Consider the following 19,113-nt stretch of genomic DNA (forward strand, 5'->3'; position numbering starts at 1 on the left):
TGAGAGTGTAACCTGATAGAAGAAGATGTCGAGTAAATCCTTTATTGCCCTGCAATAAGACCCAAGAAAGACAGACAACAAAAGCAAATATAGGGATGTGGGACAGTCTTAGTTTTGTTTTGTTTTTTTTTTTTTTTCCTGAAGGGGTGATAAAAATATTCTGACAAAAGCAACTGAGGGGAGAAAAGTTTTATTTCAGCTCACAGTTTAGAGGCATCAAGGCAGGGAAGTCAAAGCAGGAAGCATCGGAAGCACATGGTTATCTTAACTCACATTTAAATTGCTACTACTTAACCTCTTTGCTTCTCATTTACTTAATTCCCAAGATTCAAAACATGAAGTTAATTTTAGTTACCCTAGATGTTGAATCATAACCGTAATAAAGATTGTAACAGGAAGAAATGGAGTTGGGTGCCACTCCTAGGCATACTGGAGTGAGCTGAATAATGACTAAGAAAGATTTTTAAAACTCATTAAAGATGGGAGTTTTGGCAGAGAGCCTGTGTGGGGCTGACTTAGGCCCTCTGCATATATGATTCAGGTATGTACCTTGGTCCTCTTGTGGAACTCCTAACAGTGGAAGCAGGAGCAGCCTCCGACTCTTTTTATGGCTTTTGGTACCCTTTCTTCATACTGAGTTGCCGCACCCATCCTTAAAATGAGATGATGCACCTAATCTTACTGCAACTTGATATGCCATGTTTGATTGATATCCACGGGAGGCCTGTCCTTTTCTGAAGCGAACCAGAGGAGAAGCTAATGGAGGTGGGCAAAGAGGAGATGGAGGGGCACTGGGAGAAGAGGAGGGAGGGGAAACTGTGGTCAGGATGTAAAATAATAATAATAATAATAATAATAATAATAATAATAATAATAATAGATTGGAGTTTTAATAGAAATAAGGATCTAAATTGTTACCATTATAATTATTTTGTGCAATATTCATGATTAAAATTGCAAATATAGAAAAATCAGATATGCCCATTGGGCTAAATCTGAACTGACAGCCTTTTAGAATATTTCTTCTTGATTTTAAGGAGAGACTCTAACAAGGGATGAAAAGTGGTCCAGGGAACACAGACCATGGTGACCCTACCTGAACCACACTCATGCTTTTTCAAATGCTGGGTAGTTCTAAAAGAGAATGGGGATTTTAACAAGCGTCCATAGCAATGTGTTTTTTTTCAGCCTGCTAAACTGAATTCTTCCTCTTAAACAATAATAGAAAACTGAATCTTTAACAGTGACAATGACTTTTCTGACATGAGATGAGAAGCTGCAGGCAAATCCATTCAGCGAGGGAAGACAATGGACAGCGCCATCAAAACCCCATCCTTGCCTTGCTGACATGTCACCCAAAATTGGAAATGAAGAGCTTAAGTGTTTAAGAGATTATTGTTAGGTCTAAAATCCCAATTTCTTATTACTCATAAATTTGTTTGATGGCATTATATCAGTACAGATATCAAATAGTACAAGACACTAAAAACATCATTTTCAAAAGCAAATAAAGAAATGTTTTTAACAGCCACTTATCTCATAAGTAGATTAGATAGTACAAAGACATAAAATTAGACAGCACATGACATATGGAGGAGGAAAAAAAAAAAAACACGGGAGTTCTGAAACTGAGGACCAAACTTGGAAAACATTTCAAGGATTCATAGATTTAGTGCTTGAACAGGAACATCGGAGTAAGTTCCTTAGCAAGTTTGTAGGTGCTTTATATTGTTAATATGTGAAAATTCTTTAACTATTATTGGCTCTGTTTTCTGATTACTTCATGAAATAATACTGAATTCATTTTCTCTATAATTATCGTAAACAGGCAGACTGAAATACTTAAAAACTCATACATATATGATTAGTATTTCTATATGCATTCAATGGAAGCATGTCAACAAATGACCTTCAGATTAGCATACAAACCACTAGCTGGGAAAATTTATAATCTAACACTACTTAAAGGAACATTTGTTCAATGGCATACCTTCATCATAGTAATATCTTTTATGCATCATTTACTAATAAAAATATCTGCCAAAATTAATTGATATCATTTTATATTTTCCTTTTACAAAGCCTCTCAAGGATTCTCTTTGATCCATGTGCACACAGGTCATGAGAATCTACCAAAGCAAAGGGTTGGGGCACCTATTCATATGTCTAAATCCAAGGAAGACTGCATCTACCCAGTTCCTAGCATCTTCCCATTGCTCCTGCTTGCTGTATAGCTTCACTCCCCAGTAACCAGGAGCAACTCCTAAATCATTTCTGACTACTCCATGTTTCCCACCTGCGACAAAGACACTCCTTCAGGGCACCATGACAACCACATCGGCGAACCAAGCACTTGGGTTCCTGTAGGAAAATGAAAAACTCTGAAAAGCAGCTAGGAGATAAAGGCTTACGAGTCCTTGTTTCCCACTGGTAGGAAGTAATTACAAAAATTACTTTGACACAGAGCCACTGCTGAATGAATAGCTTGTAATGTGAGAAGAGAAGCCTAAGGGCCTATGGACTCAATACAAAATATGGAAAGCTGAATGATGCCATGTAAGCATCCTCCTCCCCCATAACTGCCTGTAGCAAACCTCTAAGCAGGACAGTGTGCACAGTCTTAAGGGTTGGTCAGGGTATGTTTCTGCTGTTGTTGTTGTCTGCTTTTTGTTTTTCTTTAGATCTGAGTTTGGGCAAATGATTGAATAGTGGAGGTTAATTTTGAATTCATATCATTATCAATTGCAATTTTATAAACAGAGTCACACAGAAAACTGGTTTGGATGGACTACATATGCAAAAGAAAAAAAAAGAAAAGAAAGATTCTCCAACTAGAGAGAAGCAAATAAAAGGCTCCCATCATGATGAAGTAGAGATTGTGATGATGTAGAGATTGTGATGACACAGAGATTGTGATGACATAGAGACAGTGATTACATAGACACCATAGTGACATAGAGACCATGATGACACAGAGGATCTTCTCTATCACAAGCACACAAGCTTCTGTTCATTTCTAACTAGAAGGATACCCAACCCCCTTCCCCACGCCTTTGACAGGGACAGGAAGAGCTGTATTTTACCCAAAGGACCAAGTCTGGACTGATCAGAACTAACAGTGACAATGTTAAAGTCCTGGAAGGCTCAAACTGTCTGTGTCTGGCAGATAGTACATGCTTGTGTGTGTGTGGTCACAGACCAAATTTGCCTGTCTTCCTCTACTGCTCTCCACATTAATTTTTGTCATAGGGTTTCTCACCAAATCTGGAACTGACCATTTTGGCTAGGCAGACTGGTCATTGAGTCCCCAAAACCCACCTGTCTCTATTTCACCAGTGAAAAGTTATCTATACATACCACCATGCCTGGGTTTTACTTTTTGGCTGGTAGAAATTTTTTTTTAATTTTTCATCAATTACACTTTATTCATTCTGCATCCCCCCATAAGCCCCTCCCTCCTCCCCTCTCAATCCCACCCTCCCTCCTCCCTCTGCTTGCATGCCACTCCCCAAGTCCACTGATAGGGGAGGTTCTCCTCTCCTTTCTGATCTTAGTCTGTCAGTTCACATCAAAAGACGCTGCATTGTCCTTTACTATGGCCTGGTAAGGCTGTTCCCCCCCAGAGGGAGGTGATCAAAGAGCAGGCCAATCAGATTATGTCAGAGGCAGTCCCTCTTCACATTACTATGTAACCCAATTGGACTCTGAACTGCCCTGGGCTACATCTGTGCAGGGGTTCTGGGTTATCTCCATGAATAGTCCTTGGTTGGAGTATGAGTCTCTGGGAAGTTCCCTGTGTTCAAATTTTCTTGTTCTGTTAATCTCCTTGTGGAGACCCTGTCCTCTCCAGCTCTTACTATTTCCCAGTTCTTACCTAAAATTCCATTCACTCTGCCCAACAGTTGCCCATCAGGCTCAGCATCTGCTTTGATAGTCTGAAGGGCAGAGGCTTTCAAAGGCCCTCTGTGCTAGGTTCCTAGTTTGTTTCCTGTTTTCTTCTTCTGATGTCCATCCTCTTTGCCTTTCCGGATGGGGATTGGACATTTTTGTTAGGGTCCTCTCTCTTGCTTAGTTTCTTTAGATGCACAGGTTTTAGTGGGTTTGTCCTATGTTGTATGTCTATATGAGTGAGTATATACCATGTGTGTCTTTTTGCTTCTGGGACAACTCACTCAGGATGATCCTTTCCAGATCCCACCATTTACCTGCAAATTTCATGATTTCCTTATTTTTCATTGCTGAGTAATATTCCATTGTGTAGATGTACCACAATTTCTGCATCCATTCTTCAGTTGAGGGGCATCTGGGTTGTTTCCAGCTTCTGGCTATTACAAATAAAGCTGCTACAAACATGGTTGAGCAAATGTCCTTTTTGTGTACTTGAGCCTCTTTTGGATATATGCCCAGTAGTGGTATGGCTGGATCTTGAGGAAGCGCTATTCCTAGTTGTCTGAGAAAGCGCCAGATTGATTTCCAGAGTGGTTTAGGCCTCCAAGAGGCAGCACCACAGTCATGGAGGTCTTGTCTATGAAGTAGTAATTACAAAGGCAAGCTACATGACTATGATTTGGGTACCAAGTTCAACATTTTTCTAAATAAGTCTTCAAGATTTTCCACATTTCAAAAGCAATACAACTTCTCCATTTAGACTGAAGATGAAGGGAATGTGTGGTATCACTGAGTTGACCGAAGGTCTATGGTTGAGTTATACCATATACAAGCGGGTTCAGAGCTCTAACTCAGACACGTTATTGGAAACAGGAAATGGAAATACATGTTTGCATCTTGCCAACATGGTTCCTTGAGAGAAATAGGAACATATTTTTATTTCATTTCTAGTTTTAGTTTTGTTTTTGTTTTGATGATATAATGGTCCTCCTCACCTAAAACTACAGATAGGCAATATCTTTTAAGGGTGCCTAATTTTGAACAATGCTTTCCTTCAGATGCTCAGTGATCTACCTAGGAGTGAGAGGAGAGTCAGTCCAAGCATTATAAGCCAACCTATACCCTTGGTCATCTCTGTTCATTCTTCCGACATTGCCCCATCAATACTTATGAGAATATGTATTGCATATTTGGAGTAAAGTTGGAGTTTAATAGAAGCTGTTTTCATACAGGTTTAAGCCTGGGCAATGAAGGGGTGACAGCAGGGTGCTTAGCAAAGGGCAGTGCACATGAAGACACTGGCCCTGCCTTCTCCAGTGAGTTACCCACAAAGGCAGTTTTTAAATATCCTCACTGTTTCCAGCGGATCTTCAAAGCCAAATTCAAATCATTCTCACATATCATCTTCACCAAGCCTCATTCTGTTCACATTTTATATACTCTAATTTGGGAAAAGGATTTCTCTGGTCTCAAATTAGTATTCTGAGATACATTAGATTCTTGACTCTCTTCCCTTTCCCAACCCACAAGATCCGCTATTAATTTTATTTCAATCTCCATTCACATTTGGCACCAGGGGTTCCATCTTTTACGTGTTCTCTTGTTACCCATTGTTGGTTAGAACCCCTGCTTGTTCCTGCACACGCTGGGAAACCCTGTCTAATCTCTTTTCCCCCACTCGAGCATCGGGAGGCCTTGGAAAGAGATCAAGAGACCAAGCCCAGTTCCACATTCCTGGCAGCGGTCACACCTTCTCCCCTAATGCCTCCAGCCACCCAAATCGCCACCTAAGTGCTCAGCTCTTGACCATACTTGGGCAAAAACTCAGCTCCTGGCTGACAAGTCATCACCCTTCACCTACTGCCCGAGGCCAGTTCTCCAACTTCCTCAGCCATCGTTCTTTGGATCTAATGAACCTGCCCGAGAGTTGTCCCCAATAACCTGTTTCAATACTTTTAATTTTGTTCAATTTGACTTACTGTGTTGGTGGAAAAGCCATTCACCCATCACTTTTGTTCAGGCCCTAATATGTTTCAGTTTAGATAATTACAACAAACTGTCACTCAGACATATGGCACTTGAGAGTACAAAGTGAATAAATTGTAATAAATAATAAGTAATAATAAAGAAAAAATTTAAAAAGAAAAAAAAAAGAACTACAAAAGACTTCAAAAAAAAAAAAAAGCCAGGCAATTACCAGGATAAGTAGAAAATAGGACAAACTGTTTTTCAGGCTCTACTAATAAGCTCTGCGGGGTCACAGGTAACCACCTGTGAATCAATACCCAATACCAACACCCTGATATCGTGTCAGAAAAATGATGAAGACACAGTCCTCAAATCTGTTTCATCCTATCGACAGCTTAGCTTCTGCATTTTACTTCTCTTATTGTAACCTGTTGAATAATGATGAATCTCCTAAGATGGAATCTTAACTTGATCCAGAAAAGCACAAATTTATATGGCACTTTAGTGCTCATTTACAAATCAATATGCCTTGTTCACTCACTACATTTTTAAATGATAAAATATATTATAAAAGATAGTAATAATTTATACTTAGACTATATTTAATCTATAAAAATACTGACTTCCTGGTCTTTGGCACAACAAGAGAACTGGAAGGCCATATTCTGGTGTTTCAATTTTTGAATATGAACTCTTCTTAAACTAAGGAAGAAAGTTAAATTTTGATACAGTTAAATATTCTTTTTTAATTTTAGTTATTATTATTTTTATATTAACTATGGTTTATTCACTTTGTATCCCAGCTGTAGCTCCCTCCATCATTTCTTCCCAATCCCATACTCCCTCCCTCCCTCCCTCATCTCCTCCCATGCCCCTCTCTAAGTCCACTGATAGGGGAGGTCCTCCTCCCCTTCCATTTGACTCTAGCCTATCAGATCTCATCAGGACGGGTTGCATTGTCTTCCTCTGTGGCCTGGTAAGGCTTATCCCCCCTCAGGGGGAGGTGTTCAAAGAGCCAGCTACTGAGTTCATGTCAGAGACAGTCCCTGTTCCCCTTACTAGGCAACCCACTTGGATACTGAGCTGCCATGGGCAGATGGACATTGCAAGAGGGAGAAAACAGGAAACAGGACAGGAGCCTATCACAGAGGGCCTCTGAAAGACTCTATCCAGCAGTGTATCAAAGCATATGCTGTGAATCATAACCAAACTCTGAGCAGAGTGCAGGGAATCTTATGAAAGAAGGTGGAGATAGAAAGACCTCTAAGGGACAGGAGCTCTACAAGGAGAGCAACAGTTAAATATTCTTAAGAAGAGGTCTAAAAAAGAAGAGGTCTGCTGTTATCCCCAGTACTAAATCAGAACACCATAACTATGGAAATAAAAGCTATTCATTTCATGTTAAGGTTTATCTTGGGACATCCCAGTACAAGAATTGAGTTAACTTAGAGTGAAGAAGCAAACTGTTTGACCTCCACACATGGCCACTGCAAACTCCTCCCAAGTGGGTCACTTTAGCCCACGGTCTACTTTCACTATAAGGCAACCTTCTCGTCATGACTAGAATCAGTCTCCAATATGTGGATCATTATAAACCAGTTTTATTGTAAATTGATATGCTAGTGCTGACAGAACAAATACTTTAAAAAACTGCCCCAAATAGTCTATCAATTTCCATTAATAGACTGGTTTTCTGAGTGTATGTGTCTGTGTTTGTGTGTGATCTATCTATCTATCTATCTATCTATCTATCTATCTATCTATCTATCATCTATCTATCTATCTCTATTTATCTATCTTGAACCAAATAGACTTTAAAGTCAAGCAGGTACCAGTTTGGCCTTAAAACATAACTTGTTTTGTTAATATATCTCACTTATGAAGTTTTACAATGATAAAACAAGTAGTGCATAATTTAAATATTCTTGAAAAAATAAGATTTTCAAACTTTGAGACAGGCTGAAAGACTACAGGCTTAGAGTACCACTTTTAAAGTAAATCACAAAAAGCACACTGACTAACATGTGGTAACTCTCTGGTATAAAATACCTCCAACATATAAAAAGACAAGACACACTCAGTGACTGTAACAGAAACTTCCACACCTCCTAAGACCGAGTGCCAGTCAAGGTCTTTTGACTGATGTAAGGGTTGTTTTCATCATTCCTTAAATCTGTAGTTATTAAGACTTGTCAAAATGCCTACCCCTGTGGTAGAAGTCTTCAGACACACCTCTGGGAGCCTTCTCCATGGCTGATCTCTTGTAGACAACGTGAATCCTTCCTTTTTCTTCATCCATCTGCTTACCTCTCTCCAAGGGTTCAATAAAATACTCTTCATTATCACTTTTTATCATTCCAGCCTAAAGAAAGCATAAAATGTGTTCATTTAAAAAATATATCATTTTCAATTCACGAGTACATCCTTTTAAATGGTAAGAACGTAAATGATGAAAATGATCTTTTTCCTCTGATTATAGATGTAAAACAATTAAATCATACTAGTCATTGTTATATGTCTGTAATCCACATATAACATAAAACAAATTCATATGGGGGCTGGAGAGATGGCTCAGCAGTTAAGGGCATTTGCTGATCTTCTGTAGAGTGCCCAGGCTTGTTCTCAGCCCCTACATGGTGGTGCACAAGCCCTTGTAACTCCAGTTCCAGGGCGTCGAATACCTTCTTCTGGTCTTCAAGAGCATGTGTGCACATACATTCTACACATGTATTCGCGTAAGCACACACACGTACACACACCAAAACTTTTTTAAAAACATCATATGGCACGAATGAAAAATGCATATTGGGTAGAAAACATGAAGTTTAAGCAGCATAAAAATAAAATTATGTGACACTCGCCCCTTCGCCAGAGTACACAAAGGGTATATTCTACTTGATGTTTTCTCAGCAAGAAAATCTAATATGACACAGGAACTAAAAAACAAAACAAAAAAATCCCCTGATTTCCCATAACAACGATTGTGGATCTGTTATGAGATATGCTATATTACTTGGGCAACTCATTTCAATCTCTCACGCAGTCATTACTGTATGTCAGATGTGGGTTCTATCCCATCCCATCTTTATCCTTAACTAGCTTTGGTGGGAATTCCGTACTTCTAATATTTGTTAGCCTGGAGAACCAACATATGTCTGTGTCTAAATGCCCAGCTTGTCATTAACTGCATTTACAGGTAGCAGAAAGTTGCTAACTAACTTAATATTACACAATGTTAATTGATTTCACTGATACATGTATATGCACATGTGTATATATACACAAACACACATATATACACACAAGTATGTTTATGACTTGAAGTTCCATTGATCGTCTTAGTCTTTGATTTGCCTCGAATCCATTAAGCCACCAAGTTTTGTAGATTTTTATAACTTTTTTATTTACATTTTTGACAATTTCAGACATGTACAAAGTACATTCTGATTATGAAACTCCTCACCTAGCTGGGCATGGTAGGAGATGGCTTTAGTCCAGCACTGGGGATACAGAGGCAGATGGACTTTTGTGAGTTTGACACCAGACTGGTCTACATAGTAAGTTCTAGAACAGTCAGAGCTACATACAAAGACCTTGTGTCAAAATAATAAGCAACAAAAATCTTCCCTTCTCTAGTCTTCCTCCTACATATACTGCCCCCAACTAAAAGTCCCACATTATTGTGTCTCTTTTCCTTTTTCTTTTTCTTTTCTTTCTTTTGAGGCCCACTGAGTGTAACCAGGAGCATTTGTGTCTCCACAGAAGACTATTGGGCTCCTCAGTGGGTACATAATAGAAAAAAAAAAAAAAAGACTGTAATGCTCCAAGGACCCACCAGTAACCAATACTTGACAAGGGAAGGGTAGGGATGATGGAGGCCCTCACAGTCACAGGCCCTCACAGGTTCAAAGTCAACAGGATCAAGTCTTGTACAGGGCCACTGCAAGTAGCCATAGCTGCTACGATTTGGCTGCATATGCCTCCCAGATAGCATTCTACAGCCCTTCTCTCTGTTTTCTCCCATGATGACTCCTGGGTCTGAGAAGGGGGAGTGCAAATGTCCTACTTAGCACTGAGCACTCAAGTCATTTACTTTTAGCACCATCAGCATTCTACCTTCACTGTCAATTCTGTAGTTTGTTTAAATTACAAGAATTATCTCGCTTGAGACTCTTCACAGATCCTAATGATTCATCCGGATGACTCTGGCTGAAGGAAGCAGGTCAGGATTCTGAGAGCTGGCTACTTAAAAGGAAGAAGGCAGGCAATGGTGAGAATTAGCCCGTGTGCTTTCTGAAAACATTTCTCTCTGTATTGTAAGCAAACATTTGAATGTCAGGTGCCACGATACTACCTTCCCCAGTAGAGCGCAGGAAACACGAACCTCAAACTGAGCATCTCCCTTAGAACACAACGTGTGTTTGAGTGAGGTTGGGACAGTATCAGTGACAAGGATCTGAGGCTTAGCTATGGTCTGAATGTGTTCTCTTAGACCCTTGTGCCAGGGTCTATATTGACAATACTGACAGCTGCTGGATTTAGTAGGTAATGCCCATCAGAAGCCAGCTTGGCTGACTACAGCACCATCAGTAGAGATCAGTGCAGTCCTCAAAGAACCAGGTTAGTTCTGAAGAGAGCAGTGTATTACCAAGTGAGGCACCACATGCTTGGTGCCTTCTGCCTTTAGCTGGTCCCCCTCCTGCTTCTCCGCACTGAGGTGACATACAGGGGGCCTTGCTAACATACAAGGATCCTGCTGTTTGGACTGGACTCTAGCCCCCAGAACCATGAGCTAAATAAACCCCTCCCCTTTATAAAGACTGGGGCCTCAGGGATTTGCTATAGCAGCGCAATAGAGAGCAAATGCTAGAAATGGCAAGTCTGAACTTCCGTTAATTTAAATAAAATTTAACAGAAACATTATTCTAAAAACTGTAAAAAAAAAAAAAAAAAAAAAAAAACACAGAAAATAAATTGCCAAAGACACGGCTCATCTACCTACTAGTTGATTCGATCTAGGAAAACAAAACATACAGGCCTAAAGGGATTCAATGAAGCTTGTCACAGACAGTCCAGCGACATGGTCGATGAACATAAAACCAAATTAGCACACCGCCCCTTTCACAATCTCACTGTACACAAAAAAATAACATTGAGGGCTAACTTTTTTAAGTTTCTTTGATTTTTGAGATCATGATATAATTTCATCATTTCCCCTTCCCTTTCCCTCCCTACAAACCCACTCACATAATATGCCCCCTTTTTTTTTCATTTCTTGTTGTTACATGCATGTATCTATATGTATTTACACATATGGTCCTCATCTCTCATCAAGAAAACCTCTCTTGAAATAGACTGAAACAATTACACACAGCCACAACCAATCAAAATGCATAGTGGTGGAGCCCAGTCTCAATGGACACATCCTCAAAATATACCTGCACCTAAGGGTCCATGGAAGAAGAGGCTGAAAGATGCAAAGAGCCAGAAGATCGTGGAGCTTGCCTTGAGATTGTTTCTCCAGGTAACATCAGAGACTAATAACTTTTTCATCTAAATTAACTAATATCTACTTGTGTGGAGATCATCTTGGCACACATCACAATAAACCTTCAATTTGGCCACTGTTATTTATAGCATCTCAATTTCACATATCATAGTAGGAAAAAAAATCTACTTTCTGAAATAATTATGCTCTTGTGGATAAATGGTGATGTACTAACAAATAGTCCAACCATAAAAAATGCCCAAAAAGGGGGACCAGGTCTTCCTTGCAGTGGTTCATGCCTTTCAGAAGAGCTGTGTGCCCCACAAAGTGACACTAGGCTCTGGATTGGCAGTGACTCTGACACTCCATAAGTCTGCTCAAAGAGCATGGGAAAACCCTGAGGCATCCCACATGGGAGGCTGTGAGGAGCCTGCCCTAGTCACAGGATTCACCGTTTCCCTACTTCCATGGGCAGGAGAGAGTTATATAAATCACAGCCAAGAAGAAAACGTAACCTAGCTCTGTGCTGGGGGAGCAGGGACAGAATTTGATGAGCAGCTGAAAGTGGCTACCTCAAATGGATTAATGTCACACCTTTACTTACATTTCCATTGCTTCCCCTTGAACTTCATGTTAACTCCACAGCCCCAGGGTCATGTTTCACATAGCTCGGTCTACTCCGTTCAAGGGATCACTCTTAGCACACCCCCGCAGCTTCAGCCACAGGGGAAATGCTGTTACTGTTATACTTAGAAAGCCCACTTGACACACGCTCATTGCCATTTTATTTTCTCTATGTTTCATAAAAAAAAAGTTTCCTCATTCAAAGTGATTTTCTCATAGCTTCACTCCACAGAAAATGATGCTCCATTTAAGCCAACCATTCTGACTCGTAGCAATATGTTGCTTCTACTGTTTTTCTCTCTTATGGCTCATATTACAAGTTATCAGGGTTGTACTTACATGTGTGTGACTATTTATTATTCTTTCTCCTCTGCAACTTCTTCAGCTCCCAAGGCAGACATCTTAATTAGCCTTTTAAGCCTTAAGCCCTGGCACAACTGGCACAAGCTTTGTGTTCAATTTTTGTAATGAACTATTCTATGAATGAACTCTAGAAATGAAGGAGTAGGTTAGAGTTACAACTGTGTGCTGTAACCAAAATGCCCTAAGGAAAACTTCAGGGGAGAAATATTTTTCCTGACTGATAGTTTTAGAGGTATCAGCCCATAACTGCTATCCTTGTGTGCTTAGATAGAACGTAGCGGTGGTGGGAGTGTATGGTGAAGGAGACTCTTTGCCTCATGGGAGAGAAGGAGGGCACTGCAAGATGGGTAGGACACAGTACAGCCTCCAAGGACAGGCACTGCTACCTTCTTTCTCCCAGGAGACTCCACCTTCCAAAGTTCTGCCACCTGCCAGTGTTCTATCCAGACTTTAAAAATCACCGATGGGTTAAGACCTTCCCCACATTAAAGCCCACATGATCCGACTTGCCTCTGAAAATGCCCTCACTGGCACCCAGAGGCATTTGTTCTTCATCACCAATCTGCTGGACATCTGTCAATCCAATCAAGTTGGCAAGCAAAATTAACCATTTCAGGGGATGCAGAATTTAGAGGTTTATGGCAATCTTCAAAAGATGGGAGAAGCGGCATGCTAGAGGCACAGGAAACAGTGGAGCGGACACATCTGTTCTCCTCACTCAGACTGATACCCATGGCTCCTTCAGATCCTTCTTTGATCTTGGCCCTTCCACCTTCAGAACTGTTTCTTGTAACAGGCCCTACCTTCTTACTCTTCCCTAAGCCCCCCCGCCCCCGCCTCAAAGACTCCCTGCCAATCCTTGAACACCACCGGTGGGCACCATCTCTCACTAAGGCCCTGCTATGAGCTCTGTACTGGGACTCTTCCCCATGGAGAACTCTATTCCTTTTAAGTGCTGGCCTGTGACCTCTCAAGGCAGCATGATCTAGCTACAGACCTGCTCTCCCACTCGGCAGCCAGTGTCTCTTTCCCCATTCCCCTGTTTGCTTTCATTATTCCATATCATCATGTTCATTGCTTATTGATAATCTTGGCCCTACTTCTTGCCTCTGACCTTTCCTATCTCTCATTAGCCAGGAGTTCCTTTCATTCTGCTTTGGTCACTATATAGCCCACATGCCCCACAAAGAGGTTGGCTCAAACTGTATCATCCACATATATTTTTTTAATGAACAAAAAAAATTGAGAAGAAACAAAAATACGAATAAGTTATAGCCTAAGGTTATTCATAAATCTTGAAGTTGAGTAACTACGCAATTAATGCTTATATTCACAGAAACAGAAAAGCAAACTGGGGACAGTCATGCAGACCTGAAATCCCAGCATGTAGATGGTAGAGGCAGAAGGATTTGGAAGGGGTAACAGTAGGGAAAGCTGTTTTAACTGTGTTCCCCTGAGTTACTGGTGGTACTTGCTAACATTTAATGGAGGAATTCATGAATGCATTTCTGAAATGTAACTGTAGCCACACTGGATTCTAGATACACCTTGTCACCCATAGTAATTAAATCTGATGGAAAAATAAACAGGAAAAAAAAAACACCTAGGAAATTCTCCAAGGATTTTAAATTGGGATGTAGAAAAATCCCTACAGCCTAAGCTCAGGACAATGGTTCATAGTCCCTGCATGGCCTGGCTTTCTGGATTCCCCTTCCCACTGCTGTACCTGGTCCAGGTGACAAGCCTCTAGACTGACTGGCAATACCTCCAGCCCCCATCGGCTCTCTGCTCCTTTTCCCCACCAGACAATTTCTAGGTGACTCTCTGCCAGCCTGTGGAATGGCAAGTTCCAAGTCTACACAAGCTGTGCTACATTTACTATTCGTCACAACCCAGGGTAACAGGACAAAGCCTGGCTTAAAGCAGATGCCTTCTATTAGGGATGGAGGGAGAAAATATTAACACAAATAGAGCCAGACATCTTGGAAGAAAGATAAAAGGGACTGGCAAGAAAGAGAGGAGAAAAGACATGAGCGTGGAGTCCCCGTCTGTAAGAAAGTAGCTGCAGTATGCAAAGACTGAAGCCTGTGAGAAGCAAACTAGACAAACTGCTGTGTTTGACTAGAGCGGGAGCAGCTGGAAAGACATCATGAAGAGCTACAGAGGCCACAGTCATAAAGGGCGTGTATTTTAAGATGTAGAATATTCTTAGCTATTGTAGGTGGGTTCTAATGCACAGCTCCCCACCATGCTCTGTTGATTTTTCTCCTTTGCTGGTGACCCAAATTGGATGGACTATTTAAAAAGTGCAGGTATTTTCAGGAAGAAGAAGAAGAAGAAGAAAAAAAAAAACTTCCCCATGCATAGTTACCAGTGGAAAGATCTTCAGTGCTGATCATTAGGCACTGAAGGCCTTTTATGAACTAACATATTTATTTATGTAGTGTTGCACTCAAAAACATTTTTGGAAGCTCAAAGGCCATATGTTGTCAAACCTCATCATTAATTAGTGCACACTCCTGTCCTCAGCTCCCTGGTTCCATCTGTATAGGACATTCCTATGACATCCAAGAGTAAAACCCAATGTGTATAACATTTTAAATTCTAGGCCACTAAGAATACTATTTCTAAGCACCAATAGCACTCATAATCCTGCCAGAGATGAACAACTTGAAGTTATAAACCTAGATGTTTTTGAAATGCCACACATAAGATTACATATGCTGCTGAGGGATTCTACTCAAACAATCATTTAAATTTACCATTAATGTTACTCCTATAATAAAATATTTTGAGAAATTGCTCTTCTGTCCCCCCCAAAACAAAACAAAACAAAAAAAGCAACAACACCGTGTTTACCACCTCAAGCCCATTCAACAAAACATTTGGCACATTTCTCAAGCTGGTTTTATAAATCAAACACATTTTAAAAAAAAAAATTAATACAATCTAGTATTAAACAATTGATGATTTCACTTTGCTTTAAGCCTAATGTAGGCTCCTTGGCAGCTCTTCCGAGGGAATACTTATGATTTTTATAAGAGGCCCGCTATCCCCTCATGTGTGTCAACTCTTCCAGCCCTACTGCTGATTACACATGGTGCCAAAGGTCCAGCACTGAGTCAGAGAGCCTCCTAGGATAGAAACAGCCTTCACCAGAGCCACGTGACTTCCTCACAAGGTGGAGTTCTCACAGCCATACCTGACACCCAGCTCCAAGACACTAGATTAAACAGTGTCCTCATCTGATCAGAATGTGAATGGAGGGTGTGGACGACAGGGTGTTTCAGATGAGATAATGTCTATGAATGTATTTCATAAACTATAAAGTTATACAAGAAATGTAAAACATCATTCTTTATAGGTCACAGTAGTCAGTCACCAAGGAAAGATTAATTTGTACTTAGCTCGATTTCTGATGAAAATCAGTTTTAAACACAGTTTTTAAAGTTCTATCAAAAATTACCAATCTCTCCTCAGAAATTCTGTGAGATATTCTAAAAACCTCATGTCACGGGGAAAATCCTGTTTTAATTGCAACACATGAATGCTGTTCTCTTGTCCTGCTGAAGTAGTAGTGTAGAGCTATGAAGGTTATCCAGGAAGTTCATGGAAGTATGTTCCAAGTACAGAGTCACTGCAATTGAAACTAAATACCATTTCTCCCAAACTGGGCACAACAGTAAACCGCAAGGGTACAGTAGTGACATAGTGATAGGATCTGAATGCCTGGAATAGATCATGGGAATGTATGCTAATGATATATGCAGGTTGGGGTAAGGCAAATGCAATGTGCTGTCTTCAGAACTAGAGCACAACAGCAGAATTTTAGCTCCCCAAAGCTATATGAAGATACACCATGGGGTTAACTATTTCCTGTGTTCCTTCTTCAGTTATTGCAGTATACAAGCAAAGACCTTATCTGGTCCCGATTTTATCAGTATAATGGACAGTACTTAGTTGATGAAGATAACTTCTAAAGGCTTCCTGAATTTCAAGAGGTATTTCAATGACATCACCAAATCCCTATAGAAGATGTAATGAAAATGGCAATGTGGCTGGAAAGATAGAAAGTATAAAGTAGCACTGCTTAGAAGGCTGCTTGTAAACCCAAAGCAGGATCCCCACTTAAATTTCACACTCTCACACACATCTATACACACACACACACACACACACACACACACACACAGAAAGAGTGAGACACAGAGAGAGAGAGAGAGCATCTTAGGAGGCTCTCCTAATATGAACAGCATCTAAAAATCTTGAAAATCTCTTTTAAGTTTATAAGACTAAAGACTATTTTACAAAATCTTTTCCTTTTTCTTTAATTGCTAATTTATATATATTTAAATTTTATTTTATTTTTATTAATTACAGTTTATTCCCTTTGTATCCCAGCTGTAGCCCCCTCTCCCCTCCCCTTTCTATCGCACCCTCCCTGCCTCTTCTCCTATGCCCCTCCCCCAGTCCAATGATAGAGGAGGTCCTCCTCCCCTTCCATCTGATTCTATTCTATCAGGTCTCATCAGAACTGGCTTCATTGTCTTCCTATGTGGAATGGGAAGGCTGCCCCCCCTCCTCAGGTGGAGGTGATCAAAGAGCCAGCCCCTGAGTTCATGTCAGAGACAGTCCCTGTCCCCATTACTAGGGAATCCTCTTCGACACTGAGCTGCCATGGGCTATATCTGTACAGGGATTCTAGGTTATCTCCATGAATGGTCCCTGTTTGGGGTATCAGTCTCACAAAAGACTCCTATGCCCAAATTTTTTGGTTCTGTTCTTCTCCTTGTAGAGCTCCTGTCCCCTCCAGGCCTTTCTATCTTCCACTTCTTTCATAAAATTCCCTGCACTCTGCCCAAAGTTTGGCTATGAGTCTTAGCATATGTTTTGATACCCTGCTTAGTAGAGTCTTTCAGAGGCCCTCTGTGGAAGGCTCTTGTCCTGTTCCATTTTTTCTCCCTCTTCTGATGTATATCCCATTTGCCTTTCTGAATGACGATTGAGCATCTTTGGAAATTAATCTGGCTCTTAGACAATTAGGAATAGTACTACCTCAAGATCCAGCTATACCACTCCTAGGCATATATCCAAAAGATGCTCAAGTATACAACAAGGACATTTGCTCAACCATATTTGTAGCAGCCTTATTTGTAATAGCTAGAACATGGAAACAACCCAGATGTCTCTCAGTTGAGGAAAGGATACAGAAATTGTGGTACATTTACACAATGGAATACTACTCAGCAATTAAAAACAAGGAAATCATGAAATTTGCAGGCAAATGTTGGGATCTAGAAAAGATCATCCTGAGTGAGGTATCCCAGAAGCAGAAAGAAGCACCAGGTAAATACTCACTTATAAGTGGATATTAGACATATAAGATAGGATAAGCATACTAAAATCTGTACATCTAAGGAAGCTAATCATGAAGGAGGACACTGGATAAGATGCAAAATCCTTTCTATGAAAGGAGTAAACAGGACTTAAAAAAATAAAAAAGATACCATCTCAACCCACAATTCAATTAATTGCTAAAATGAAAGAGTGTAATAATCAGTGACCTGAGAGATCACCATTTCAGTTTCTTAATTAGAGAGCACAACCTCCAACTGATTCTTGTCAGAATCTATGTCACAAGAAAGGAAAGTCTAGGGAGAGTGTTTGAAAGCTGACAATGGGCTTTCCGTACATCCAGTTAAACTGCTCAGTTTCCTTCATCTCCACTGCCAGCCTGTACCCACCATGGTTACACTGAGCCCGGCCTGGCCTGTTTCCACTCAAGCACATTATTCACGCTATGAGAAAGGATATTATATTTTAAACATCCCAGGGAGCCAGTCACTGTGCTAACTGTGCTGGGGACTAAGACATCCCCCATGTCACACTGTTTGCTGTGTGAGAAGAGGAAGGAAAGGGTCTTCCAGGTTAGAAATAAAACTTTTTCTTCTCTTCACAAACTGACTGGCCTCTCCCTTAGAAACATTGTGTTTTTTGTAAGGAACCTCATAGAAAACTCAGAGGCAAATCCCTTGTTGTATGCCCATACACACCCTCATTGTATGCCCAGCTTGTACCATGAATCCCATGGGCCTAACTTGTTCTTAGACATAATTTCCCTTCTCTTTCTTTCTCTTCTTGACTTTTCTCTTTTCTAAATTATTTAAATTAGCATGGATTTCATTGTGGCATTTTGTACACACGTGTCATTCTCCTTTGTCCTAATTCATCCCATCTTCTGCACCCCTCTTCTGTGGTCCCTGAGATGGGATACTCCCTTACTGTGTTTTCATTGTCTTTTTATATGTCTGTATATAAATTGTTTTCTTTTACTAGATAGAATGGTGACATACTAAACAAAATACATAGCTGGTATTTCAAGTTGTTAACTCACATCGCTACTTTACCTGAAAGGAGAAACTAATTGTCTAAAAATATATATATGTGTGTGTGTGTGTATGTGTGTGTGTGTGTGTGTAGGATTAAATATCTTAACAACATTGAGCATTATCTGATATTTCAAAGAGGTATAAGTATTCCTGAAAAGTTGATGATACAAATTATCATGTTTATAATTGTTAGTAAAATATGAATCTGTAACCACAAATGCCGGCTTGTTTTTTACTTCTTAAAAATTCACACTCTATGTTGGCCAATAATTGTAAATACAGAAGATGGTACTGAGTGCTTGATTCTACGACAAAGGATCCTTCATCTATGTTAATAAAAGCATACGCCCAAGTACAATCTCAGCAGTCATGGGAAAAGGCCAGTGTTAATCA

At 40.2% G+C, this 19,113-nt stretch overlaps 1 protein-coding gene across 4 annotated transcripts in view; it reads right to left on the bottom strand.

Annotated features, from left to right (window-relative positions):
* Positions 1 to 19,113, bottom strand: part of Adamts3 (ADAM metallopeptidase with thrombospondin type 1 motif 3) — a 217,431-nt gene that overhangs the window by 97,339 nt on the left and 100,979 nt on the right. For 3 of the 4 annotated variants that reach the window (XM_060381246.1, XM_060381245.1, XM_060381243.1), the window contains exon 4: positions 8,062 to 8,218. In XM_060381246.1, coding sequence (XP_060237229.1) covers positions 8,062 to 8,218 — 157 coding nt within the window. The remainder of the gene's footprint in view (positions 1 to 8,061; positions 8,219 to 19,113) is intronic. The other variant, XM_060381244.1, reaches the window with a different exon arrangement.

The sequence above is a fragment of the Meriones unguiculatus genome, chromosome 3, assembly GCF_030254825.1.
Source record: "Meriones unguiculatus strain TT.TT164.6M chromosome 3, Bangor_MerUng_6.1, whole genome shotgun sequence".
Lineage (NCBI taxonomy): Eukaryota > Metazoa > Chordata > Mammalia > Rodentia > Muridae > Meriones > Meriones unguiculatus.